Genomic DNA, 27668 nt, shown 5'->3' on the forward strand with positions numbered 1-27668 from the left:
TTGCCTCTCTAAAATATGAATAAGAATAGTACCTTCCTTATATGACTACAGTGAAGATTGAATGAAATAATGCATATAAAATACTTAGTACTATGCCTAGCATATCCTCAGCACTTTATAAAATGTGAGGCTTTATTCTTTCTAGGAGAAATGCTGATAGTCATGCTGTTTTATTCATCAGACAATATCTACTTGAGGTAAAGAAAAAATGTCTTGGCTTCAAAACCTGTGTCAAAAAATCCTGAAAAGTTAATACATGCTTACAACAAGTAACATTATGGCTGTTGGTCACTTTAACTCAACTCCATTCATAGTTAAATTTAAACTATATTTAATGTGAAATTCACTTGAATACATGCAATATATTTTGGGATGGAATCTCTGAAATTAGAGTGGCTAAGGACTGAAAGATCTTAAAACAACCGTGAGGTATTTCCTTGCATATTCCACAATACTTCTGGCCTCCACTCTTTTCCTCACGCTATTCCCCCTTTCTGGAATTGCCCTCCCCTTTCCCTTTGACTGGTGAACTCCTTTTAATTGCTTAACATTGAACTCAGTTATTACCTCTTCCAAGAATCTTTCCGTTATTACATTTAAGGAGCAGGTATTCTTGGAAGTGGTAAGTTTACTATCTGTCAAAATGATGTCAGTATGCATTAGGTTTTGAGATTGCTTCCAATTGACAGCTAAGAGTAAAAGCCAGAAAGACAGGTAAACCTGACAAGGGACTGGAAATGGCATCTGGTACTGTGGCTTAAACTGATCTCAGTATGATGGGCAAGCTAGACCAGTTTAGAAATTCGGCCTACAGAAAGGTGGGACACTCTTGTGAGCTTTCTTTTCTTTCATCACAACTGCAAGCCCTGACTGGCCACCTAAGGACCACCTGCCGTGAGTGAACTTGCCCGGGACTTCCCACGACCTAGCTATTCTTTCCTTTCCTCTAAAGGCCATCTTATTTCTATCTTTTCCTAGTTGTCTAGGCATACTTAGGTTGGCTTACTAATGGACATGTCTCACTAACTGCGGAGAAACCTGTGGAGCAAAGAACCTCTCTTTGCCCTATTCTGGAAAACATGCCAGAGCAACTCAGACCACCAGGTGGCGACTGAATTCAGTCCTTTGACTCCAGCCTTTACCAGGCCTGTAACCTGTTACTTAAAGCCTTGCTACCAGGGACTAATTTTTATTACAGAACAGAAGAGTTTTTTGGGGAGAAAGGGAGATCATATAGCCTTACCTTGCAGACATATAATAGTATAGCTTATTTTAAAGGTTTTGTAGAAGGCTTATGCCCTGACTGAAAACCAGAGCTGAAATGCAAACCTGAAACATGACAAACGGCTCTTCATGACCTGGGTCAATACAGCAAATACGACATAATGACTGTCAAGTGGACCTAAGAACAAGGCCATTCCTCCAGCCACAGCAGGCATTGAAAAATCAGTCCCCACATTCAGTACCCATTAATACTTGTTTATCTTCTTGCCTTCTATGAACTTCTTGAGGGTAGAGATCCAGTCTTAATTACCTTTGTACTCCCAGGATCGAGTACAGAACACGGCACATTTAGGCACTGAGTGTTAGTTCATTCATTCATTCATTCATTCATTCATTCATTCATCCAACAGATATTTACTGAACACCTAATATATGTCAGCCCAGGGACAGGCGCTGAGACATGTTTGTGAATGAAACCAAACACAGCTGCTGCTCTCAGGTAGTTGAAGGCTTAGTGGGGAGGCAGATATTAATCCAGTAATCCACTGATGGAGGTTTAATTGCAGATTGAGATAAATGCTCTGAAGGAAAGAAATAGTTCACTGAGGCAAATGAGAAAAGAAACTGATCTAAATTAGTGGGTGCAGGAAGCTTTCCAAGGAAGGGAAAGATATCCTTGAGCTAACATATGAGGGAGGAACAAGATTAAAAAGGCATAATAGGGAAGGAAGAGGGTCTGTGCAGAGGTTGTAAAGGCCCCGTGACCGGAACAGATTGCTAGGGAGATGGCACAGCAAGCTGACGCCACAGGGGCAGGCAGTAGTAGATCAGGCTGAGTTTCTCACCTGTGTCAGAATTTTGTTATTTATCCTAAGAGCAAGGAATCTACCAAGGGAGATGATGTCTGAGCTTTGTAAAGATCACTCTGGCTGCAGCATGGAGGAAAAGTTGGCAGGCCAAGAGGTTTCCCCGATGCTCCTTCTATGCTCAGTAATGTGCTGCGTGATGTGAAGAAATGTATTTATATTTATGAGCAGTAGAGAGGAGCTGTATGTACAGGAAACAAGTGGAGAACACCACAAAACAGTGTGTATTCAGGCGCTCATTTATGGAGATACCCACTGACCCACTGGGAATACAGCACACTGAGTTGCTGCAGGAATTGCGAGGTGTGAAAAGATGAAGAATGCAGGGTAGGTTGGAGACGTGTGTGTGTGTGTGTGCGCGTGATGTGGGGGACGATAAACTGCCCTTTGAGAGAAGCACTGTGCACGCTGCCATGGACCTACACACTACCATATCCCTTAGCACCTGGTATTTTAATGGCCTGTTAATCTGAGTGTTTCTCTCACTAGGCTATGGACTGGAAAGTAAAAACTACTGTCCTTCTCTCTACTGTCTGTATCAGGAAGAGTACAGAGCACACAGTAGATGCTCAATAAATTCTTACTGACTGGATGTATGGATAAATGAGCAGAAAAAGGATGGGTAGGGAAGCATTTATAGGAACTGGGGGCATTTTGAGGGCAAGCCAGCCTAAAACAGTCTGTTCATTGGAGCTGAGAATGGCTGCTTTGAAAGGCAGAACTAGTAACTGGGGAAATTTCCCCCAGTGAGTCTGGGAGAAGGGGAAGAAGTCATTTGGGGTTTCCTCCTCTCATGTGGCATTCCTCTGTACTGGATTCAACAGCGGCCCAGAGGAAGGGTGGAGATGGAGGTCAGTCAAGCTTGAGCTCTGCTGACCTGTCCAACAGAAACTGCATGCGTCCTTCCCAGACCTGTTGTCCCGTCTGGGTTGGCTCACACTAAAAGATGTCCATCTGCCCAAGCCGGGAAGAGTGGAGTTAGGTGGTGGTTCTACGTGCTTGTCATCAGATACATTTGCATTCTCTGATGCTGTTGTGTGGGTGGGTTGTAGGGAGTGTGTGTGTGTGTGTGTGTGTGTGTGTGTTAGTGGGGTGGGGAGTGTCCAAAGCCCAATCATGGCAATGTCAAAAAAGTCCCGAAGTTCTAAATGGTTCGACAGTATCGTACATTTGATTGCCTTGAGCTTTGCATGTGATTAAGAAAAAGGGTTGGAATTAATTAGGTCCCTGAATTCATCTCAAAAGTGTCTCATATGTGGACCAACCTGTATTGGGGTTGCCTCCCAATAGAACTGTGTTCGGAACAAAGGTCTCAGTTGTAGATAGAACAGTAAGAATCTGGTTTATGCTTTGGAGGGCCAACACCACAGCTTTTAAGAACATCCTGACTTGTCATGCCTCTTGGGACCAATTTCTCCCTCTTACTTGGTCAAATTTTGATCCCTGAGAATGAAATACTACTACTAGTAGTAGCAAATATTTCTTGAACTCTGATTATGTGCTGGGCATTGTCCTTTTCATACATTCTCATCCAGCCATAAAACAACTCTATGGAGAGGTGCTCTGTTTTGCTGATGAGGAAACCGGTACCTGGAGAGGTTAACTGATTTGCTCAAGGTCCCATAGCTAGCAAAAGGCCAAGGTAGAATTCAAAGTCAGGTATGACTGATGCTAGAACCTGTGCTTTTTACATTAGACATATCCAAAGAGGTCAGCTTGAGTACTAGTACCCCCCGCTTTTACTTTCTTCATTCATTTATTCATGCAATGAGAAAAAGGCTGTGTGCTTTTTCCATTGTGGGATACCCAGGGCCAGTGGCATCTCTTCCTTTCAATACTTAACATTGACAAAAGCCTGTTTTGATTTAGCCTGACTCCATCTTATGGGTTTCCTCATCTAGGCAAGGGTATTTATTTTCTAAGTCTTGGGTTAAAGACTTATTTCCTGGGTCTTAGCTATCCACCACGTCAAAGGCAGTATAATGTAGTATGCAAACAGTCATGGCTCTGAAAATGGATTCACCTGTGATCAAGTTCTGGCTCTGCCATTCAATAGCTCTGTGACCTGAGGAAGTGATTTGACCTCTGTAATCTGTAGAATGGGGATAATAAGCTATCTCCAGGACTATTCAATCTACAGACATTTATTGGGTACTGTGTTAGGTCCTGGAGATAGGGGGTTGTGAAGATTAAGTGAAATAATATATGTGCAGGCTTGGCACAGGACCAGTAGCAGAAAAGGTTCAATAATAAAGAGTAGTCACGAATAGTACAGCAAAAGGCTATTTCTCTAAAAGCCATCACTGGGTAGGAGACAGTGGAGTGAGGTGTTTTCTGAATAGGGGAACTCTTGAAATGATCTTGTATGATAGAACACCTCCTTCCCCTGGCTGAGGCCAGCCCCAAAATTTAAATAATAGCCACAGCCAATGTTTCTTGAGCACTTAATATGTACTTTATGTGTATTAATTCATGTTTTCCTCACAACAACCTCTTAAGTAGGTTTAATTATATCCTCATTTTTAGAGAAGGATATGGAAGTACAGAGAGGGTAAGTAACTTGCCTGAGACTGCACAGCTAGTGAATGGCAGGGCTGGGATCTGCACCAGCTGGTCTGACTCTGAAGCCAGTGACCTCATCGCCTCACCACGCTGACTTCACCTCTGTTTTCTGCATCTCATGTCCACTAACTAGCCCCGAGCAGCTCCAGAAACACATTCCAGTACGTGGTTAGAAAGGCATTCTGGGCCTGTGTGTTCTGGGGAGCCTTATCTGCATTTTCCAGGTTCTTCCCAGGGATGTTTCACTGATCCCCACCCACTTTACACCACTTCCTGCTGTGTCTCTCTGACATCACCCAATGCCAAATCGGTCCATCCTGCAAAGCAGTGCCAGGGTTGGAGGCGGCCTGTGCTGAGGCGGGGTTACAGCATGTTCATTTTGCAGTGGGTCTTGCAAATTATGTGGCCAGTCCTGCTCAGATCCCGCTAAGGCCTCAGGGTGCAGGAAGCCTCAGTGCGAGAATCTAAAGGAGCAGGCAGGGTAGTAGGGAGGATACTCCAGGAATGCAGGAGTCCTAATTTCAGGGTTGTGCTCACGAGGTCAAAGCCTGCTTGTGGATCATAGGAAGAGAGGACAAATTCGCATGTTTCTTTGGATGATACGAATTCAGCAGTTTTCTAGTCACTCCCATAAACAAACATTAACACCCAGGGAACATGAAGTTTCTTAGTAGTAGGAACATTGGAGATGAGGGTCAGCAGATTTATGCAGAGAAGCAAACCTTAAGGCCTTTCCTACCTGCCTGCCGCAAGCCTGAAGCCCCATCCTTATTAAAGCCTTCCTTTGGGTCCTGCCAGGAACCCGATCTCCACTCCAATGCAAACATTTCTACTTTCTCAAGGGCTTGCTGCCTCAGTTAACAGCCCTGCCCTATTCTCCCCCATCACCCCAGATTTCCAGCCTCCCCTTTCCTCTCAGTCCCCAGAGGAAGGTCCAGACAAAGGTCCAAATACTCCCCTTTCTCTGGCGGCTTAGCTCAGATGCTGCGTCCGTCTCCCCTTCCATCCTTCACCTCGTCATCTCCTGTTCTCTGGCTTTCAGCCTCTCAGCTCCATCTCAGAGATAACTCCCAAGGTTCAGAGTTCCATCAGCCTTGACCTTCTGGAAATAGGGCTACATTATGACTGTCAGGGGCCTCTGTCCTCTATAAAAAATATATTAAAAATTCTATCTGAACACTGTGTTGTAATAAAGATAAGTATAATCCAGTCTGGGTTGTATTCTTTTTTAAATTTTCATCTCAAAATACATTCAAACCTTTTCATGGCCCCCTAAGTACCCTGGGCTCTAGGCTCTGGGCCTACTGAGTCTAATGGAGAAATCAGTCTTGCTTTGAAGGGCTGGGTAATATTGAGTAAAGCCTTCTTGAAATATTTATCTCTGGAAACCATATTACCTTTTATTTTGGGGGGGGGTGACTTTTATTGCAGCAATACAGTTACAAATAAAATTTTAAGGAAAAAAAACCCCTCTCATAATGTCCTATCCTAATATAACTCTTGACTTGCGATCACTGATCACTGCCTTTTCCAGACGGAAAGCTCTTCTACACAGCTGACTGTGTGTTTAGGCTGTTTTGTAGTCTGCTTGCTCCAGTTAATACTATTTTATTGAAAACACTCTTCATGTTTCTACAATAGTTTTCATAACCACCCAGTTGACTTACGATGATTGACTTTTCTCCTCTGCTGGTTTCCCATGCTTTTCAGACTCTGCTGGCCTTGTCTGTTTCATTTCTTCCTTGTCTTTCTTTCATGCATTAGTTTGGGCCACAGAATCATTCTGTATATCTTCCCCCCAAAGTGGTTTGAGTACTGGCTTCAACTATTGGATTCATAGAACTAAGGAAAATGGACTTTGCAGCTAGCTTCTCTAACTGGCAATTTCTGTCCAGTGGTCTGTGTATTGGACCTGCTCAAGCCCTTTGACTACACGGCTTGTATTTGAGAGCCAGCTAAGCCATGGGGCATGGTCTTGTTAAACTCCACATTCTAGTAAATGGGATCAGGGCGTCAAAGCCTGAAAGTACCTCGGTGATGATCCACACCAACCTCATGATTTTACAGATAAGGAAACTGAGGCTCAAAGACATGAACAGCCTTGATCAAAGTCATAGAACCAGTGAGTAGAGATATGAGACTTCGTTCTTTGACCTCAAATTCTTGTGCTCTTTTCTCAGTAGCACACTTCCTGAATTTGTGGAAGGAGAACCTTCATTTATATTATGGTGCCGTTAGAATGTACAGTCGCACTATGCAATTATATTTACAATTATTTTACTTCTCACTTTATCTTAATATTATCTAATTGGAAGAAAAAAGAAAAACTTCACAGGACATTGTTTCAGTTAAGTCTATGCTTTGAAATTATCTGGATTATTATGAAGTACTTAAGTGATTCACATTCTATCCAATGGGAACTTCACCTGTTCTGTTCATGTTCACCTTGTCTCTATGGCCTGTTGATTCACTTATTACCAAGGTTTCCCCCGTCTAATCAATTAACCTTACCTGTTCAGAGACAATGAGCAGATCAGTTTTTGTCCCAAAATAACCAGGCTAACACTGGTACTAGCAACCTGCAGACAACAAAAGCATTCATTACTACGAGGAGTGACTGTCCATTTGGCTGCAAATATCATTTCCTATAGCAGGAACATAAGCTCCACCTTCCCGCTCATTCCTAGAGATACTGGAAAGAAATACCTCTGAAAGTGCTGTCCTGCAGATAGGGAGACCGACTATAATGACCTTTTATTTAGGGATTGCCTTTAAATTATTTTCCTATTTTCTCCTTCTCTCTCTGTGTGTACCGTGTATGTGTGTGTGTGTGTGTGTGTGTGTGTGTGTGTGTGTGCATGTGTGTGTGTGAGATATCTGGCTTAGGTTCATTTAATTAGCCCCCTTTTACTGGATTTTCATTTGGCTTCTATCTGATTGAATAAACTTGAATTCCACCTTGAATGACTTATTTTGAGGACAAAGAAAGCCAACTACCAATGTGACTGAAGCAGAGGGAAGGAAGGGCACATGGGAGGTGGAGAAGGGTGGAGAGCTGTTTTACAATGTTGGGGGTATGAGCACTGGCCCCCCATACCTCACCTCCCGCACTCCGTCTCAACCCTGTCCTCACTCCTAACCCAAGCATCATATGCCCCACTCCAAACACTGCCTGCTGGCCAGTGGTTTACAGCAGGAAGGGGACTGGTGTCCACCAGCTGTCTGCCTCTCCCCACAGACTCACAAAGTCCATGGAAACGATGGCTTTGGCAGTCGAGTTCTTGGGCTGGGTGAGAATCATGATGGAGGCAGGAATGTCCAGGGTGAAGTTATTTGGTAGTAAACTGACCGTGGGTGGCTCCACTGCCAGGACCTGTACTATGAAGGGCTGGGACAAGATGTAGATCTCTGCAATCTGCCCGTGGTCAGGGAGAGAAACAGAGAGCAAGGAGTTGAGTGGATAAGGAAAAGTCACAAATTTGAGGTGGCCTCTGGTGATTAAATCTTATATCATCCATTTAGAATAGAAAAAGAGGCTCTTTAATAATAATAACAATAACACAAAACAAATAATAATAACTGAAACAATTTCACAACTGAAAAAAAGTGAGGCTTTAGAGAGTTTAAATAATTTTCTCAAGGTTCCAGGTGAGCTGGCTGTAGAACTGGGATTGACATCTTGGCCTGTCTGACTCAAGATCCTTGCTTTATAACCAGGATGCCGCACGAGCATCTTTCTGTCCTAAGGGCAAACCTGAGACTCACCAGGTCTAACACCCAGGAGCTGTGAAGGCACGATATTGAGATGCTTTACTAAAGTTACAAATGAAGACATTATTCCTTCATTCCCCACTTAGGCTAATTATTTCAAGTGTGGTGAAACCTTGTGGAGGAACAGTTGATTTATTTTGTAAGCTTACAAGGCCTTTAATAGTTACTTGTTTAGTAAATATTCGTGGATATTTTATTAAAAGAAAAAAACTCTTCAGCATGGTAAGATGGACTCAAGGTTTGGACCAAAAAGAAATATAAAGGACCCAGAAGTCTTCCAGAAGTAATTACAATGCGACTAAATAAAGTATCAAGGAGTGAAACTCACCCGGGAGAGCACGCTGCCAACACCTTGAGAGTTTTTAACCAAATGGTTGGAAATCTGGAATTTCAAGATCATCATGTTACTGTAAGGTTTTTACCTGGGTTGTCTTTTCAGGGAAAACCTAGCAGTCCCCATAACTTTTATGGATCATATAGCTATTGCACCACAAAATATTTAGTGTTTAAAGGTGACCTGTCATTTTATAGCTCAAACACCAGAATTTGAGTTCCAGCATAATAAAGGGACTTGCTCAAGGTCACACAGGAAGTTACATTTCTTTTGAGTAAGTGCCTTTTAACCTTGGGATCACTATGTTTATCATATATGTATGATCCACATATAAACATTCTATAGTGGTTAACAGTAAGTCTGGTGTTACTGTCTTCACTTTCAGAGATTGCTGAGATATAGGATGCTAAAGCAATTTAACTTTGTGGATAAATCATTATTAAGTCTGAAGCTACAGTGTCCAATTCTCAGCACTGTATGGTAGCCGATGCTGCTGCAGTTAGCATTTTGAACATGAGATTTAAAACTACTTATATAATTAAGACCAAAAAAATGCAAAGATTAATAGAAGTTGTTGGTTGGCTGGAGAGACTGGCCTCATCATGAAAGGGAGGGGGCATGGCAAAGAGAATCAACAATATTTGTACTATCACTAGTTATTATAGATCAATCTGCTGCAGTTACTGACAGGAGAAACATTTACATTGGCATAACACAAGGAATAATACTAATAATGGCATACTTTCGAGAACTTGCTCTGTGCTAGCCATTGGTCTGAATGCTTTACATATATGTGAACCCCTTTAATGCCCATATCAGCCCTATGAGTATGGAATTACTATTATTCTTATTTTCTAATTGAAGAAACTTGGTCACAGAGAAGTTAAATGAATCGAAATTGTCCAAAGTTGGAGGTAATAAGTGGTGGAGGGGTGTCTTGGCATTATTTGAGGTCAATCTAGAATGGTGGCCCAATATAAAAAAAAACTGAAATTAGCCAAACTGGAGACCCCATAACTCTCCAACTAACATCAACATTCATTTCACAGTTCCTTCATTCATTGTCCTGCTGGGAGTGACAGTCTAAAAAGGCCGAGGAATAGAAGCCATGACATTAAAAAAATCCCAAAGCGGGATTCTTAGAATAAGATTACATGTGGGTCATGATGGTCTTCATCCACGAACCCTCCTCACCTCTTTTGTGGAGAGAGTGATATTGAAAATCCCAGCTGTAAAGTAAGCAAACGATGCAGATTTAAAGAAATACTCAGAGATTCCAACGTAGAGCATAGAGTCACTGAGTTCTGGGAGCGCAAAAGGAACTGGTGAGAAGTGGGAGTCAGTGAGGTTTTCCAGAGGGTAGACTAGGCCCTGTGGGAAAACAAAGAGAAAGACCAGTAAATTTAATTAGAAATAAAATTATTCAAAGAACATGTAGTTGCACTTCCTCCTTGAGTGAAGACTCACATGTGCAGACCTACTCAGAATCAGGAAAACCCCAGAAACTCAGGAGGGGTGCAAAAACGATAAGGTCTTTTGACTCATTGGCTAGTGACTGTATATCAAAGCTCTGATGACTTCTTGAGAATATCTGGGTGTGTCTATCCTGGGGTGTAACCCAGTGGGAATTCCTTGTCAGTTGTCAGGAAGGCAGGCACATTTAACTGGAGGGGATGGCTCTGAATAATTCCCAAAGTGCCATTTAGAGGTGTCAAACCCATGACCTTCAAAATCTGTGACCTCAGAGCACCTGGGAGATCATAGAGAGACTCAGAAGCACCCAGGACTAACTGGTTTAGGGCATGTTTGTGGCGTTCCTCGTGCTGCCCTCATTAGCTATAGAGTTATTACAAAATGCTGTCTTGTGTGACATTTAACTGATGCGAATGTCTCTTGGTGATTGAAATATAAGCCAATCTGCATTTATAATAACAATGGGATTAACTTTGGGTCAAAACTAAACATAAGGACAATTGATCACTTTTCCAGAATCAGCAAACACCATTTTCATGGGTAATGGCCCCAGCAGAGGTCTACAGCCCTCAGCTAAACTGGCTAACCTGAGAGCTGGGTACAGAAATATCAATATGTATAATCTACTGATGTGTTAAGTTCTTATAAATGCAGGCCACTCTATTTGCTGCCTCCTAGTCCCAAACCTACATCCAGAGACAAAGACATCATGACACTTTTCGTGAAGAATACAGTCACATATTGTGCTGTTCAAATGATCATTTACCAATCAGGAAAATGTTCAAGAGACTTTTGAAAGTGCATAAACATGAGGAAATTGCTTGAAAGGAAAATTATTTGAAGAGCATCTAGTTATATTTCCTTCTGCACATAACATATGCTCCTTGAATACTGGCTGTGGATAGCCAAGATGAGGATGCTGACGATGAAAAAGTTACCTTTAAATTCAGGTCAATGTAATTCTCAGCAATTTCTGGAGAACTTATTAGGGAATAATCCAGCAGAGTATAGTTGTCAATCTTGGTTAAGACTAAATAACAGAGAGAAAAGAAAACGTATAGTCATTAAAGGCATGGTATAACATATGATTAAATGTCTTTCCAGAACAATTTTTAAATTCTCTGTTTTTTAAAGTAACAATAACCCTATTTAAAAAAGAATACATGCTCACTTTTCCAACACAGGAAAAGTAGATTAGTCAAAAGAAGAAAGTAAAAACCCATCCTAATCACATTTTCTTGAGAGAAACATCAGTAAAATTTTGATGTAAACCCTTTCTAGCACATGCATACAAACACACACACACATGCACACACTGCATGCACACTTCTATTTTAAAAAGAAAATTAGACAAACAAAAGTCACTTATCAATATTAAGCCATATATGTTAGGTTGATATAATGAGAGACTTTCAAGTTCTATGTTACAGCCTTCTAGGTAGTTAGGACTTTGTCTTTTAATAATGAGTATGTATTATTGTTGTAATTAGAAATAAATTTTAAAAAGAAATATTGAGAGAAAGAGAAAACAGACAGATAGAAAGGAAGAAAAGTCCCCAAGTTGGAGAGGCCAAGAAAATCCTCATGTACAGTGCTACTAATTCAACTAATTTTTGTGTATCATCAGTTTTGGAGCAAAGCAGAAGGCCAGAGGACCTGGGGACAGGAGGTGGGGTTTGCAGGAAGCGTGGATTTCAGAGTGTGACAGGTGTACACACAGTGGTGCAGAGCGCAGGTCCCTGACTTGGCCTGGCACAGCTGCTTCCCTCAGCACCACCATGTCTTCTGTGATATGGAGACTTCCTCCCTGTTTTAGAGGAATGTATGTGAGTCCCATATCTTCTCTTCTTGTATGCCGTGTTTGGTTTATTCTGTAGATGGTGGTGAGAAACAGGATGACATGAAGCAACTTGCCAAGGTGAGGGAACAATACTACCTATGTTGCTCTTGTTTTTAAAAATGCTTTCAAATTGTCACTCTCAACAAGGGCAAGGTAGGACACAGGAATCCTTGACTGGTTTCTCTCTCACTATATCTTCTTCCTCTTTTCATACCTCTCTGATCCATTCTTTTTTTCCCATCCATCTTCATCTATTCATCCATCCACTTGTGTAGCCACCCATCTCCTTTCATCCCTTCATTTATCCAATATCAGTTAACCTAGTGTGGGTCAGGTAGGCACTGTGCCTGAGGCTGGGGACACAGATGTAAGTCAAAGTCCCTGCTCTCATGGAACTGGTAGTCTAGAGGAAGAGACAGATAAACAAACAGGAAATTATAACAGTATAGTAAGAGCAGATCTAAAATTGAGCTCTTGACAGTCCTACTACAAACCTATTATTACAGTCTTCTCCCTCTTGGTAAGTAGTAATTCTGTCCTTCTGATTTTATAGTTGCTCAGGGTAAAAACCTGGGGCCATCTTTGACTCCCTTCATGACCTACATTCAGTGTGTCAGCAAATAACATTGTACCTTTGCAGTACATGCAGAACCCGAGCACGCCTCCACATCGTCCTCACTCCATCGAGGCCACCTGCCATCATTGCTTGTATGGGGCCCTACAGTAGCCTCTTACATGGTTTCTCTGCTTCTACTCTTTCCCTCCTTCCTGTCTATTACTAATAGACAGGAGCCAGAGTGATCTCCTAAACCTGTATGTCAGATCGTGCAAGCCTCCCTTAGAACTCTCCAAAGACTCCCCATCTCAGACCAAGAGCCAGTCTCCGTGATGACCTACAAACCCTGAAGTTCTGACTGTATCTCTCAGGGGCTTGGCTCAGTGCTGCAAAGAAATTAGTATTCAATACATATCTATTACATGAATACATGGCCGGAGGGAAGAGAAAGCTCTTCCAGGCAGGAAGGACAGCATGAATAAAGGCAAAGGGTGAGGGCAGTAGAAGCACATTGTGTTTTGGAGCAGAGAAAGGGGCAAGATGAAGCCCAGGGAGGTAAGGAGAGCCAGAGGGTGGCAGGTGGGGCTTGTGCATGTTAAGGCACTAGGACTTGATCCTTGATCCTGAAGCAAGGAGCCACTGAAGGGGTTAGAACCAGGGGAAAACCTGGTCAAGATTGGTGTTAATCATTCTGAAGAGGATGGGCTTAGTGCCAGAGCTGGGATTAAAGTTTGTAGAGTGTAATTCTCTGACCCGCATTAATCTCCTGTAGCCCCTCCTTCTGCAGAGAAGTCGGTTAGCAGTAGAGAGGAGCCGGCCCTATACACAGGCTGTGTCCTCACACACACCCTCCCGCAGCTCTGGTTTGCAGAGAGTAAAGCAGACTGAGAGCTAGTGCTGCACAACACCGGAAAGCAGAACTGAAGAGCATCAGGGTTTGAAGGTGGGAAGAGAACCCAGAAGAAACAGTTCTACTACTCACCCTTCAGCATGCTGAGATTGGCATTCAGTGCTTCTACCTGACTTGTGATAATGGGACAGAGCTGGCCATAAAAGGAATTAGAAAAATGCAGGTTATATCATATTGTACTGGGCCTAGATCTATAAACCAAGGCCTTCTGGTTAGGAGACATTCTCCCTTTCGTCATCAAGGCTTTCCCTTAAATTAGCTGATGCCTATAAAACCTCAAGTTATGCAGGCATGGGTGGCATGTCATTGAATGCTGGCTAAACTTCATAGCAAGCAGACTACACCCAGTTATCCCAATAAAAGAGCAAGCCCTTGGCTTTTCCTTCTGTGGCATGACAGGACGTGCACCCCGGTCTAGGCCAGTGGTATCAGGAATGTGCCGCAGAAAGGCCGTGCCTTTCCTGACCACAGGATCCTTCTGCCACCGAGCTGAGCTGCTCTGTCAGTAGTGCCACGCCCTGCTGGGAGTGGTCAGAGCCCGGGCCCTCACTTTCCTGCTGGGCTGGTTTGAAAGCCCATTAGATCAGGTGTCTATGAGGATCAGAAACCCTTTTTGGAATTAGAAAATCAGTCTTGAATCAGACCCAAGCACATCTTTAGGAAGAAGGAAGGTTATCAATACGGATGGGCCTGCTGTGTGCCAGGCGTGTGCTTAGCGCTCACTATGGTGGTTGCCAGCAGAGGCTTGGGAGAAGCTGAATCCCTTGGGAGGTTACTTGTAGTCTCCGTCCTCAGTTTCCTCATCTATGACATGAAGATAAGTGAATCTATCTCATCAGGTTGCTGTGAGTAGAAATTGAGGTAATCCACGTAGAATTGCCCAGCTTGTAGTAAGCATTCAGTAAGTGTTAGCTATTGTTTTTACTCCCATTTCATCCTCACTACAGCCTTGAAAGGTGGGCACTGTTGTCCCATTTACTGATGGGGACACCAAAGCTTAGAGATGATAAGCGAGTTACAGGAGCTATGTCATTAGGACTTGAAATCTGGCCTGACAGCTGTGGTCTGAGCAATCCTTTCTACTCCCAGTGGCACAGAGGGAGACCTAGCAGCAAAGCATCTGATCTCTCAGTCATATGTAAACTCCAGGCAAACTTAACTACTGGCCTCCTGTCAGACACTAAAAGAGCCAGCCTCCTTTCTGACAGCGGAATGGTGGCGGGCAGGGCCTTGAATGTGACGGCACTTTCAGTCACTCTTTCACATGCACACTCCCTGGCAGGCCATACCTGACAGGTAAGGATGGAGAGAGACAGTGATGCTTCAGAGTCCCCTGACCAGCTGGGCAACCTCCTTGGACAAGCTGCCCAATGTTTTTGCATGCTAGCTTCCTCACTGACATTCTTTAAGCACAACTGCCTACCAAGCCCTGAGCTGAGCATGAGGAAGGACGAGATTACCAGACACTGTTCTTGCCTTTCTTTTGCGGAAAGAAGCCTCCCTTCTCTTCCAGTCCTCCCCATCCCAATTCTTGTCTCTCCCAAAATACAGATAAAGGGTTCTGGGAAGGTGCGGTCGGGATTGGAAATAGGGCACACAGCTAATTCCATTTTGCCCCTTCTTCAAACACTAATTTCTTGTAGTGTTTGAGATACTTGTAGCTTTGGAAACCCTCTTAACTTATGTTGCTTCTATTGGCTGAAAATATCCTTTCTTCCTCCCCATTCCTTACCTATCCAAATATTACTTATACCTCAAGGCTCAGTTTAAGCCTGTAGGAGACTGTACAAGTCCGCATATCCTCTAAAAAATATCTCCTAGGACACTTCCTCTGAACCCCTGGTGTTCAGTTTAATGATAATGTAATTATGTAAAAATACTCATTCAGTTGTTGTTATACACGCCTGAGTTGGGTTTTTCTAAGAAGATAAGTTTATTCTTTCACATCCCCAACAGGCTCTAGCCTAGTGCTGGGCATGCAGTGGATACAGAGTTAATAAACTTATCAATTGTTTGCTCGTTCTGTGGCAAGCACTTGAGGGAGGAATGCTGTTTTATTCATCTCTGCATCCCCAGCACCTACAGCTGTGTTGGCACATAGTAGGCACTTGAGGAACTGTTATCTAGTTGCAAAGGATAATGTATGTGAGAGTGTCTTGGGTGGTGCCTAGCGCACAGTAGGTGCTCTATAAAGGTTCACTGACTCTGAATGAGTTAAAGCATGGCAGAACTGCTACTGAAGCATTTCATCATGGTTGTGTAATCTCTAAAGACTTACCATCTCATTTAAGTTCTTTAAAATGGGTTTCTCCATGGGCTCAGCAAAGGAGTTGTACAGGACACTAGGGACAAAAGGGAAAAATAGGGCTTACTCAGAGACTGTATCTGCTGGTTATAAACCTCCCCTGGACGCTGCCCGAGAATGCAGCCCAGACGAGCCACTACCCATCACCGTGCTCTTGTTACCTGAGTTCTCCAGAAAATGAAACGTGGGCATGGCTCACTTGGGCGTAGCAGTCTTGGAGCTTCAGGATTGGTTGACCAGAGTTATTTCGGGCCAGGATAACAATGCCAGTGACGTAGACCCCAGAGAGAAAGAGATCAGCTCCTCCTGTGTCTTGGCTGTTCAGAGACAAAGTGCCAGGTTACTGAGGCTGGACAAGGGTGGAGATGGGTCATTTCACTGATTACCCACAGACTGTAAGCTCCCACAGGCCAGGAACTTTGTCACCTCTGGATTTCTGGCACCTACAGCAGAGTAGGTGCTGAATGAACATTGACTGAACAAATGAAGTAATGGGTATGAGAATTGTGACAGGTTTAGGGACCTCGCAGTTATTTCATCCTAAGTGTTTGTGCCCCAGAGTGGTTCAGCACACATTGAGCACCATTTATATGCAACAGTTGTTTGGAGAGGGAACTTCAGGGATAAAGTTGGCTGCACCTTATTTAGGGGGGGGCATAGATGGGAAAGTGACACTTACATGTGATCTGAACTCTTTGAGGGAGTGGAGTGTATGTTGTTTGTATCTCTGTGTTCCCAGGATGAACACAGAATAAGCACTCAATATATGACTGAATGAGTATGTGAATCTATATTACTTATGGAAGAATGTATCATTTCTCTAAAGTCTATAAGACTGGAGCTCTTGAGATAGGGACCCAGCACCATTTATAAATGGATAAAGAAGGCGTGCAATAAATGGTTGTTGAATGACCAAGAGGATGAAGGATGTGTTATTCTGGGGCAACCAAGGCAGATCTAAATACGCCTAGGACAGTGACTTGCACATAGGAGGTGGCCTGTAAGCATGCCTTTAATCTGACCCTTCCTTTCTATAGGCCTTTTGGTGGGGGAAAATTTGGACTCAGGCTGATTACCATCTTCCAACCTCCTTGTGAGGTAGGAAGGCTGCATTTCCCATCAGTTTCCCCTACAGATGGGGAAGTGTGTTGAATGACTGGCCCAAGACCATACAGTGACTGACTGAGGGTATCAAATGTAGAGACATTCCCTCAGTAGTCAGGGACTTTCTAGCTCTTAGGAAACTTTAAGGGACCTTTTGCTCTGCCTTTAAGGGAAGCATGCTTTTCAGCCCCTTCTCCCCAGCAGATATCTTGGTTCAAATCTCTCATGGAAAGAAGTGCTCTTGATGAAGACTGCTGCTGGCTAAGGGAAAGAAGCCTGATGTCAAAACCAGCAAATTTATACCCATGCTCATTGCTCTGTTTCTCTCGGAAGAGCAGCAGCCTTTTCCATGGAATACTCACAAAAGCGGAGACTTGATTTCCCAATCTGTGCTGATGTTGGCAGTACCGTGGTTGGTCAGCACCTTGATTCCCACCTCAGGCACGAAGGCTAGTGAAGTATTCGGAAATGAAAAGGCATTGATTTTTATGCTGTAACACAAGAAACAAAAGAGTTAGTGCAATACTTCTAGCACACCTTTAAGCAAGGCAGAACCAGAGATGCAACAGGCAGCTCTGAATTCCTCTAGAGGAGGAGCCTTGGGTCTGCAGCACTGCCTTTGGGCATGGTCCTCTGATGCCCCTCAAATCCCTCCTAGAAAGCCCCTTTGACTAGTTGAAGGAGGAAATGAGAAAGTTCAGAAGCAAATTTGCAAATAATTAACCTACTTCGTTAGCTGCATTAAGGATGAAAAAGGTACAACGTGGCCATCATTATTTTTCTCAGCTGTTTCAGTGTTTCTCGGTGGTGGAATGCTATTAGTATTTTGGATGGGACGACTACTTTTGCAGAGGACTCTTATATACACTGCAGGATATTTGTCATGTGTGCACCTAAATACTAGTAGTCCCCACCCCCCCCTTGCCCAATCATTGGGACAATTGAAAGGGTGCCTTCCTCTTCCCAAATGCCCTTTATGTGATCAGCATCTTCCCTAGTTGAGAATTCATTTTAGGGTGTAAACTTCCCCTAGGATTTTCTGGGCTGTCAAACAGGTAATTAGGAAGCAGTGGGTTGCATGTTATCTACAGAGGTGGATGGCCACATGCATTATAACAAGTTATTATTGTGAACATCTGGGTTACATGTAGTCTGTATAGGTAGATGGTCATATGCTTTATGATAAGTTATTATTATGAATATCTATTGAGCAATTACTACCTGCCAGGCACTGTAACAAGAACCTTATATGCATCAGCTCATTTTAATCCTCACAATAATCCTATGAGATTGTTGATGTTTTGCAATTCAGAGATGTGACAATAAGAACCTTGGCTGAAGTCATATATAGGTGGTGGAACCAGACCTGCAGCTCTCCCCCATCTGTCTTCAGCCTGGACTCTTTACCACTAGGCTATGCCACTTCAGGGATTGTGCAAAAGGTGCTTGACTTGGAGCCAAGTTTTGTGTTAGCTGTGCAACCCTGGATAAGGCACCTAACGTCTTTCAGTCAAGCACTTGAAGTGTTACTCAGAAGTAAGGCAAAATGAGATCCTCTGTGTATAATTATTGCATGGGAGAAAGGCATTGTTATGAACTAGGATTAGGAAAAATACAAAACATAAATGTGATAACTGATAAGGATGATTATTTGCTATTTCCTCTGTGTTACATCCTTTGCTACCTATTCTCTGTCACACATCCTGAGGTCCACTGTAGGAAGAGGGGTAAGGCGATACATTTAACATATCTTGGAATTATTTTTCATACTTATAGGTCTAATCCATTCTTTGTGAACGCTGTAGAGTAGTCCAAGCTGTAGATGTATCATTAAAAAAAAAATCCTTTCTTTGTTGGTGGACACCTAGGTTATTTATAGTATTTCTGTTATAAACAATCACAGAGAACAGCCTCATACATGCTGTTTATGTATGTTTCTCTAGGGGGGGATGCTGAAGAGTGGAATTGTTGAGTCAAAGTGCATGCATTAAGAAAAGATTCTAGCACTGTCCAATAGAAATATAGGGTGAGCCACATATTTAATTTAAAATTTTCTAGTAACCGCAATAAAAAAGGGAAAAGAAACAGGTAAAGGTGATTTTGTTAATAATTGTTACTTAACCCAATATATTTAAAATATGACCATTTCAACATGTAATCAATATAAAAATTATTCATGAGATATTTTATTTTCCTTTTTCCAAAATAAGGTATTTTATACTTGAGATACACCTCAATCTAGACACTGAATTTTCATCAGAAATACTTGACCTGTATTTAGATGATAAAATTTTCAAATGAAAAAGTAAACTTACATACTGAAATTGTTCAAGCATACTGAACAGTTTTCCAATAACTAACTGAATATCAGTTTTTAAATTAAATTAAATAAATAAAAATTCAGTTCCTCAGCTACACTAGTCACATTTCAAGTTCTCAATAGCCACATGTGGCTAACAGTGACTGGGTAGCACAGATCTCATTATTGTACCAGTTTATCACTCCCACTAGCAAAGCATGAGAATACCTGTTTTCTCATTTTAACCCACACTTGATGTGGATTCACCCTAATCTTTCTGCTGTGCATTATCATCACTGTAATTAAGTATTTAATTTTATAAACATATATTTAATGTCCATCTCTCCCACTGTACATTAAGGGCAGGGAACATATCTGTATCATTCACTACTATATTCCCCATGACTAGCAAAGCCCTAGTACATAGATACATGCTCAATAAATGTACATAGTACATAGTACATGCTCAATGAATGATTGTTAAATGCCTGACTTTAGTACCAACCAAACCATTTTCCAGGAGTTTCCCCTGGATCACTATCATACCCCCAACCTCCCCCAAAATATCTTGGTTTTATATTGGCAGCAGGGAAATTATTACTCCTAAGGGTTGGAGTAGCAGGGCTTTCTCACTGGATTGATAATGCACAGTAGCAAATAATGAATCAAAGAGAATTCCTTATAAAAGCATGACTCTTGCTGACCTTTAAGACTGAGCTCAAGATGGACAATGACGTCCTTGCCTTACACTGCCTTTAGGGCTTTTGTTGGCAACTATGGGTAGGTTGCCAGTTGCTATTTGAACATCCATTTCCCCTTATTCTTTCACAAACATCCCTGAGTTTGCTCAGTGAGAAACCTGTCTGGTTGGAAAACTAATTTTCCAGTCTCCCTTGCTAATAAGTGTGGCCATATGACTAAGTCTGTCTATTATTGTACAGGCAGAGTATTATTAGAGTAGAGCTTCGAAGAATAACTCATTAGGAGGAGGAGACTAACTCAGCTTTCAAGAGCCCTTTTACCCTTGCCTCTTCCTCCTTTCAGGGGCCTGGAATGTGGATTTGATAGCTGAGCTGTGGTGGCTATATTGGGCCATGAGGCAATGTTGAGGCTAGAAGCCAGAGCTAAGGATGGTAGAACAGAAAAATATAAGAAGGCTGGATTCTGATGAAATCATGGGGTTTCCCTAGGATTTCTCCACTGTTTCTTTTTTTTAAATTGAAGTATAGTTGATAAATGATATTACATTGGTTTCAAGTATTCAACAGTTCAGCAGTTACACACATTATTAAACCCTCACCTCAAGTAGTACAGTTACTGTCAACATAGAAAGATGTTACAGAACCATTGCCTATATTCTCCATGCTGTGCTACCATCCCTGTGAACAGCTTATATTATGATTGGATTTTTGTGCCTCCCACCCACCTATTCTATCCTTTCCCCCAAGGTAACCACTAGTCACTTCTCCATACCTATGAGTCTATGGCTATTTTGTTCATTCTGTTTTTAGATTCCACAAATAACAACTACTTTCTTTTGAGTTTCTTGAGACAAAAATGAACCCATATTACATCTCAGCCATTGGAATTTTCTGTTATGTTCTACTGAACTTTCTTCCTAATTCATATAATCTCAAAACTCTGAACTGAGTGAAACAAGGATCTGAATCAAGGTGGCGATTCCATTGGTCTGACACGGCTATCATCATGGACATCAACTAATTAGTATACAGTAGTTTCAGTTTTATTAACTATCTCCACAGTTGTTACATTATTCAATTTTCACTGTTTACTGACTTTGACATTTGATTTTATTACTGTTAGAAAATATTACAGCTGCCACCAAAAGACCTCTTAGGAAGAAAAATTTGTTGGTTGGAAAATGACTTTGAGAAGCATTTAGAGCATGAAGGAAGATTCTTTGGTACCCAGGAGTGGGTAGAACTGCTATGCATGAGACCAGAGGAAGAAATTTTTGTTGCTCCAGAGAAGGCAGGGAGGTCTACAAAGCGAGAGGGAAGAAGGCCGTGTGTCCTGTGACCCATTCTTAAGAATTTCTAGACCCTGTGACCTCTAAAATCTTGACTAAACTTTACTAAAATAAGAAAAGACACGATGAGAGTAGATTTGGTTTTGAGACTGGTTGTATTCTGCATCTAGGTTTATAGGGGTGGGGATAGCAATGGAATGGACAAGAATTTCATTTAGAATTCAAGGGGCAAGAGGTTATAGCTGACAACTGCATTGAATTAGAATCTCATTTTAGGAAAGAGGAAAGGACATTTTGAGACTCTGAGCAGATTTGCCAGGTGCTCACAACTCATGTGCAGCAGAGATATGTCTCAGGCCCAGGGGTCCTGACACAAGGGCCATACCCTTCGTCAACTTCAAGACCCTGTCCTTCTTGGGTCGTTTATCTGATGAGCCTCTTACAAAAGGTTGGTTAACTTCTCTGCAGGTCCTGGTGTTATACCAGAACACATGGTGGCATATCTACAACCCTGAGATTTTAAACACTTAATTTCACTGCTAAAACTGCTCTTCTCTTTTACTTACTTTGAAAAACTGTAGTTCACATACTCAACTTTCAGAAATTCAAGAGATTCAGAACCTTGTAAATCTGGGATGTTTTTTTCCTTGACCATTTGCTCAATCATCTCCATTCCAACTTGAATGCCTGTGAAGGAACCAGAGAAAGTGTTTATTTGATAATAGTAAAGATGATAATGGCCTTATATCATTAAACATTAAACAAGTGAAATTAATTAAAGAAGATATGCTCTTAAAACCTAGAAAACAGCAACCCTACAAAGTGGATATTATTGTCCCTACTTTACAGAGGCAAACACTAGTCCTCGGGGAAGCTAATGAAATTGCCACAGACCTCAGAGCTGTCAGCATGAGAGATGTGCGTTATGAGGCCAGGGCTAAAGAGTGCTATCACAGGGCAGCGTGATAGGAGAAATACATGATATTGTCATTACCCACATTCTACGAATGAAACTGAGCCTCAAAGAGGTTAAATCTTGTCGAAGTCACATAGCAGAGAACTTGGGGACCCACTAGTCAAATCTGGACAATTTCATTCCAGAATGCATGCCTTATTACAGCCAGTTCCAGAAAGTTATTCTCCTATTTTTACCCCCAGATTCTTTAAGCTTGGAAATTTTGACCTGGGGTCCATAGACCACTGTGGGCTCTCAAACCCCCATGGAATTCTAATAAAATGCTGTGAGTGGGTTGTGTGTCTGTACATTATGAGTCCACATTATCATCAGATTCTCAAAGGATGCCAGGGCTCCACAATGGTTAGTAACCAGAGCTTTTGTTTAACATGGGAATAAACTGGCTTTTATACAGTAGCAGCACAGAACACATTTCTCTGAGTTGATAGGGAACAAAGGGCCCTCTTCCAGGTTAAACAGCTGGAGCAAGGCTTACACAGTAAAGAAGAATGCCCTTTTCACCATGGCCTTGCCTTTATCCCTCACTTGGTAGTATATACTCTTTTTCATCTATTCTATCCTTGTTTGAGATGAAGAAGATTTTATTCTCTGTAATACCATGAGTAATATTGCTATAGGGGGATGTGAAGACAGGATGTAAAGGATGCAAAAATGGAGCCAAAGGCACAATCAGACAGCTCAGGTTTGAGTCCCAACATTGTTGCTCACTAGCTTGTGTGACTCTGCAAGGTACAAAATCTATCAGTCCCTCATTTCCCTCATCTGTGACATGGGGACATTACTAACTGTGGAGGGATCTGCTCACACATGTGAAAATAACAGTAGCCAATATTTGCTGGAAGTTCGCTATTGCCAGACCCTGTTCCAAGTACTTTACATCCATTAATTCATGTGTTTCCCACCATAACCCCATGGGTAGATACTATTGTTATTATCTGATAACATAATAGTGTTATATTGGTACTATCTGAGTTATTATTTTAATAAATATCTTGCAGGTGCTACTACTAACATCAAATCTTTTTCTGGCAAATTGTGGGGGCATAAATAATCGATGAGGTAAAAACAGTAACAGCTGATTTGTATTGAGTGCCTTTATGGGCCAGGACTGTCTACATGCTGCATACATTCTCTCCTTTGATCCTCACAGCAACCCATTGACATATATCCCTGTTTCACCTACGAGGCCGCTGAGACTCAGAGATAACCTGCCCCAAAGCCCAGCTAGTTAGTGTCATTACCGCTGGAGGAATGGGGAGCAGAAGGCAGAGCTTAGGTTTTGGTGCTGAGTTCAGATCTTGCCGTGGCGCCTTTCTGGTGTGTGACTTGGGAAATTCAGTTCAGTTTCTCTGAGATTCAGAATCCTCCTCTATAAAATGACTACACTTTCCTTGTAAGGTGTTGTTGGAATTAAATCAACCTAGGACTCATAAAGCACATATTAAAGAGCCTGGCCAGGGCAGATGCTCAAGAAATGGTTCTGACATCAAGACCTGTATTTTTCCACCACTCCATGCAGTATTTTCACAGGTGAGCCCATTGGATCCTCACTTTACACTCGAGGGAGGCACCATTATTATCATCATCCCCATTTTCCAGATGAGAAAACCCACCCAAGGCCATGTAACAAGGAGAGGGTCAGAACTAAGATTCACACCCTTGTGGACTGACTTCAGATCTGCCTCTTAACTGCTCTGCTCTTGAATGTGGAAGAAGCTGTTCTCACAACTTTAATACTGTTAACAGTTTAATACTATTTCTGATACCTGTTTCTATGCACATTAGCACATCCATACAGCAACAAAACATATGATACACATATACACATGCACATACACTTACACATATGCACATTCCAGGTATGCATTTCTACACACATCATGTTTCACATAATAATCATGCAAAATGGATAAATTTTACATTCCTTGTGCCAGATGAGGTATTGGGGAAGGACTAGGAGTGGCCCCCAAACCATTCTTTCCTCCCTTCCTTCCATCCTTCCTTCCTTTATTTCATTTCTGGTGTAGCAGGAGAAGCAAGTCTTAGTAGCACTTAGACTACTAGTGCTTGGGTTGATTGCTTTAGTTAAGGAGGAATGGGAGAGATCTATCAACTCATATTCAGCTAATTTCAGGCAGAAGTTTAAAGGGGAAAAACAGGCCCATATTTTACAGTCTCTTCCCTCTGCACAATCTGCTCTCACTCCAACTTAGCCCAGAGAAAATCTCAGTTCAACAGTTTTCTCTCCCTTGTGTTTATAAACACCTCTAACAGGGTTGTTCTTAATCGTTCAGTGTCCTAGACACCGTTGCACATCTAATGAATGTATGGAGCCTCTTTCAAGAAAAATGTACTATCATCATCCACATTAAATTTGCACACAATTGTAGGGGACTCTAAGTTCCTTTTTGAAGCTCTAAGATATTACTTTTACTCTCTCAAATCTCTTTTCTTTTGTCCTTTAATGCATTCTCCTTTAGGGCTATGAGATATTCATTTGAGTGTGTGTGACTTGGTGTGTGACTTGGGAAATTCAGTTCAGCTTCTCTGAGATTCAGAATCCTCCTCTATAAAATGACTACCCTTTCCTTGTAAGGTTGTTGTTGGAATTAAATCAACCTAGGACTTATAAAGCACATATTAAAGAGCCTGGCCAGGGCAGATGCTCAAGAAATGGTTCTGACATCAAGACCTGTATTTTTCCACCACTCCATGCAGTATTTTCACAGGTGAGCCCATTGGATCCTCACTTTACACTCGAGGACAGACACTGAAGACAGACAGAGAGAGCAGGGGGAAGAGAGAATGAATCTTTGGCTGTGTTAGGATATGCCCACTGTCAAGGTGATAATTTTTTAGGCAACACCTTCTTCCCAGCTATCTCAGCAGTTTCTGCATAAGGGACTGGATCATCCCATAGTAGAGCCTGTCTCAGTCATGAGATGTCTCAGTATGAGCTTCTGGGTTTGGGTCCCAGACTCCACCTAACGGTGCTGCAGCCTGGCTTCTAAGAGCACCCAACTCACCATAGTCCAGAGCCCGCTGAGTCACCCTCGCCTTGATTCCAGGGTAGATGGTCTGAGTGGATGATCTGCAGAGAGTCCACAGGAAGAAACATCCCCAGAGGACTTGGGCCATTCTTGCATGCATCTGTAATTAACCAGCATTTATGGATCCTTTATTATTCCTGATGTTTTCATCAGTCAATTCCATGCAGTGTTTCTCGGATTTCTCATTTTCACTGCTCGTTTCCAGAATGCAGTCCACCCACCCATCCATATGCCCATCCATCCATCCATCCATCCATCCATCCATCCATCCATCCATCCATCCATCCAGTCATCATTTATTGAACACACCAGAATATGTTCTAGGTGCCAGGGATGTAGAGATTACCTATGTGTGGACCCTGACCTCTGCTTCCCACAGACTAGTGGGTGAATTAGACACACACACACACACACACACACACACACACACACACACACACACACACACAGATGATAACATAATACAATGTAATGCAATACAAATGAGAGCCTTACAGTAAATGCAAGGATTGGGATATGTCTTGGGAAGGAAAATGGGGGAGAGGTGAGGGATTCTTGACAGTTTTAGAACAAATGAATCAGCAGAGTAGAAAGGTGGCCTCAGTGGGTGTGAGGCAAGCACTCATTCGTTTAAAGACTCTCGATGACTCCCTCTTGCTCACAGGATAGGGTTTAAGCTATTAGCATGGCAATAAGACCTTTCACAACTGCTCCAAACTTTTTCCAAGCCCCTATCCCTTCTCTCCTGTCTAAGTGCTAGTGTTCTGAGCTGGCCACCCTGAGCTATTTGCTATTCCTCAATTTGTCAGTTGTTTCATAATTGAGGGCTTTCTAATTCTTCAGTGGAAACACACATGCTTGTACACATTCTCTTTGTCTCTCTCTTCCTTCACCTCCCATTCTACTCTCCCCCTGCCTCTGGGTCACATATGCACATTCTGTCTGCTGAATGCATCCCCCAGGGCCAGCTCCAGTGTCCCCTCTATGAAAGCTTCCCTCCCCATATGATTTTGCACTGGGCTCATCACTCTCTCCTCTGTGCTTCCACCGCACTCTGTGCAGCGCATATGCATCTGTATGAGCATTCGACGTGATGAGCTTGCAGACAGGCTCACCTTCCACCACCATACCTCCAACCGCTACACTAAGCTGGTATCATTTCACATGGAAGTTTAAGATTGCCTCCCTACCTGTCTTACTGTTTCCCTTGCCCTTTTGGGCTATTCTCTACCACAGCCAGAGCGGGCCTTTTAAAATGCAAGTCAGATCTTGTCCCCTCTACTTACTGCCTTGTTAAAGCCCTCCTGTGATTCCCCATCCTACTCAGCTTTAAAAATCAGACCCTTCCAGGAGCTGCAGGGCCTTTCCCTTCTCCATGCCTCTGCCTCCTCATTGACCTCTTCCTGAAAGCACATGGCTCACCCGGCCCCAGCCTCTGTGGCTGATCTTCCTTGAACACTCTAAGCAGCCTGTACCCTGGGGTCTTTGCATATTTTGTTCCCTTTGCCGGGCACAGTTGTCTTCCACATGGCTACGTCTTCTACTTTCTTCAGGCATCTCAAGTCTTATCTCAGTGAAGGCTTTCCTAGACACTACCACCATGACCCCAATATTCCCCATGCCCACCTTGCTTTATGTTTCTCCAAAGCACTTATCATTATCTAATGTAGTCTGTAGTTACTTATTTGTTTATTGTCTGTCTCTCCTACCAGAATTCTTAGGCTTCGTGGGGAAGAACTTCATCCCTGCAGCAGCACCTTGAACAATGACTGGCCCAGAGTAGGCAGCGGGTAAATATAAACAACTGATTGAATGAATGAATTAATGTCTCAAGGTCGTGAGACCATGAAGTGGACCAGATATGCATTCTGAGTTCCCACAGTACACAGGGCAATCCTTGATCTTAATATGTGCCATCCTACATTGTGATTATCTTTACCACAGGGACTGTGTCTTCCTTCTATACCTCCAGGGTCTAGTACAGTGCCTGGCACAACAGAGGTACACAAAAATTTTAATTAAAGAAATATCTTCTCCAGAGGGAAGGGTCACATTTCTTTACTGCTATTTGCTAGCGCTTGGCATATAGTAAATGTTCAACATATGCTTGTTGAATCAATGGACTCAATGAACTAATGCCACCCAATTTTCTTGCTGAATGAAACAGAGCTACCAACAGCAATGCCAAAGACCCACAGGCGACAGACACCCATTGAGTTAACATGCAAACATAAAACAAATCAGGGAGGCATTTGTGGGTGTGGTCACGGAAGAGGAAGCTGTAAGAGCCGTTCATTTAGAGAGAGGGAGGGGTCAAGCCAGGCCAGGGAAGGAAGGATTCAGAGAGAGGCTGGGGTTCGGGAGCAATCTGGATGAAGGAGAAGAGGTCATTGTAAGAGATGTGTGTT

General features: G+C 42.5%; 1 protein-coding gene across 2 annotated transcripts in view; it reads right to left on the minus strand.

Annotated features, from left to right (window-relative positions):
* Positions 1–27668, minus strand: part of BPIFC (BPI fold containing family C) — a 38405-nt gene that overhangs the window by 5758 nt on the left and 4979 nt on the right. For both annotated transcript variants that reach the window (XM_073213794.1, XM_017664106.3), the window contains exons 2-12: positions 25237–25360; positions 21801–21921; positions 17308–17436; positions 16003–16158; positions 15815–15878; positions 13609–13669; positions 11169–11260; positions 9952–10128; positions 8752–8805; positions 7897–8067; positions 7164–7231 (exon numbers count right to left, since the gene is read on the minus strand). In XM_073213794.1, the coding sequence (XP_073069895.1) occupies positions 7164–7231; positions 7897–8067; positions 8752–8805; positions 9952–10128; positions 11169–11260; positions 13609–13669; positions 15815–15878; positions 16003–16158; positions 17308–17436; positions 21801–21921; positions 25237–25360 (1217 nt within the window). The remainder of the gene's footprint in view (positions 1–7163; positions 7232–7896; positions 8068–8751; positions 8806–9951; positions 10129–11168; positions 11261–13608; positions 13670–15814; positions 15879–16002; positions 16159–17307; positions 17437–21800; positions 21922–25236; positions 25361–27668) is intronic.

The sequence above is a fragment of the Manis javanica genome, chromosome 10, assembly GCF_040802235.1.
Source record: "Manis javanica isolate MJ-LG chromosome 10, MJ_LKY, whole genome shotgun sequence".
Taxonomy (NCBI): Eukaryota; Metazoa; Chordata; class Mammalia; order Pholidota; family Manidae; genus Manis; species Manis javanica.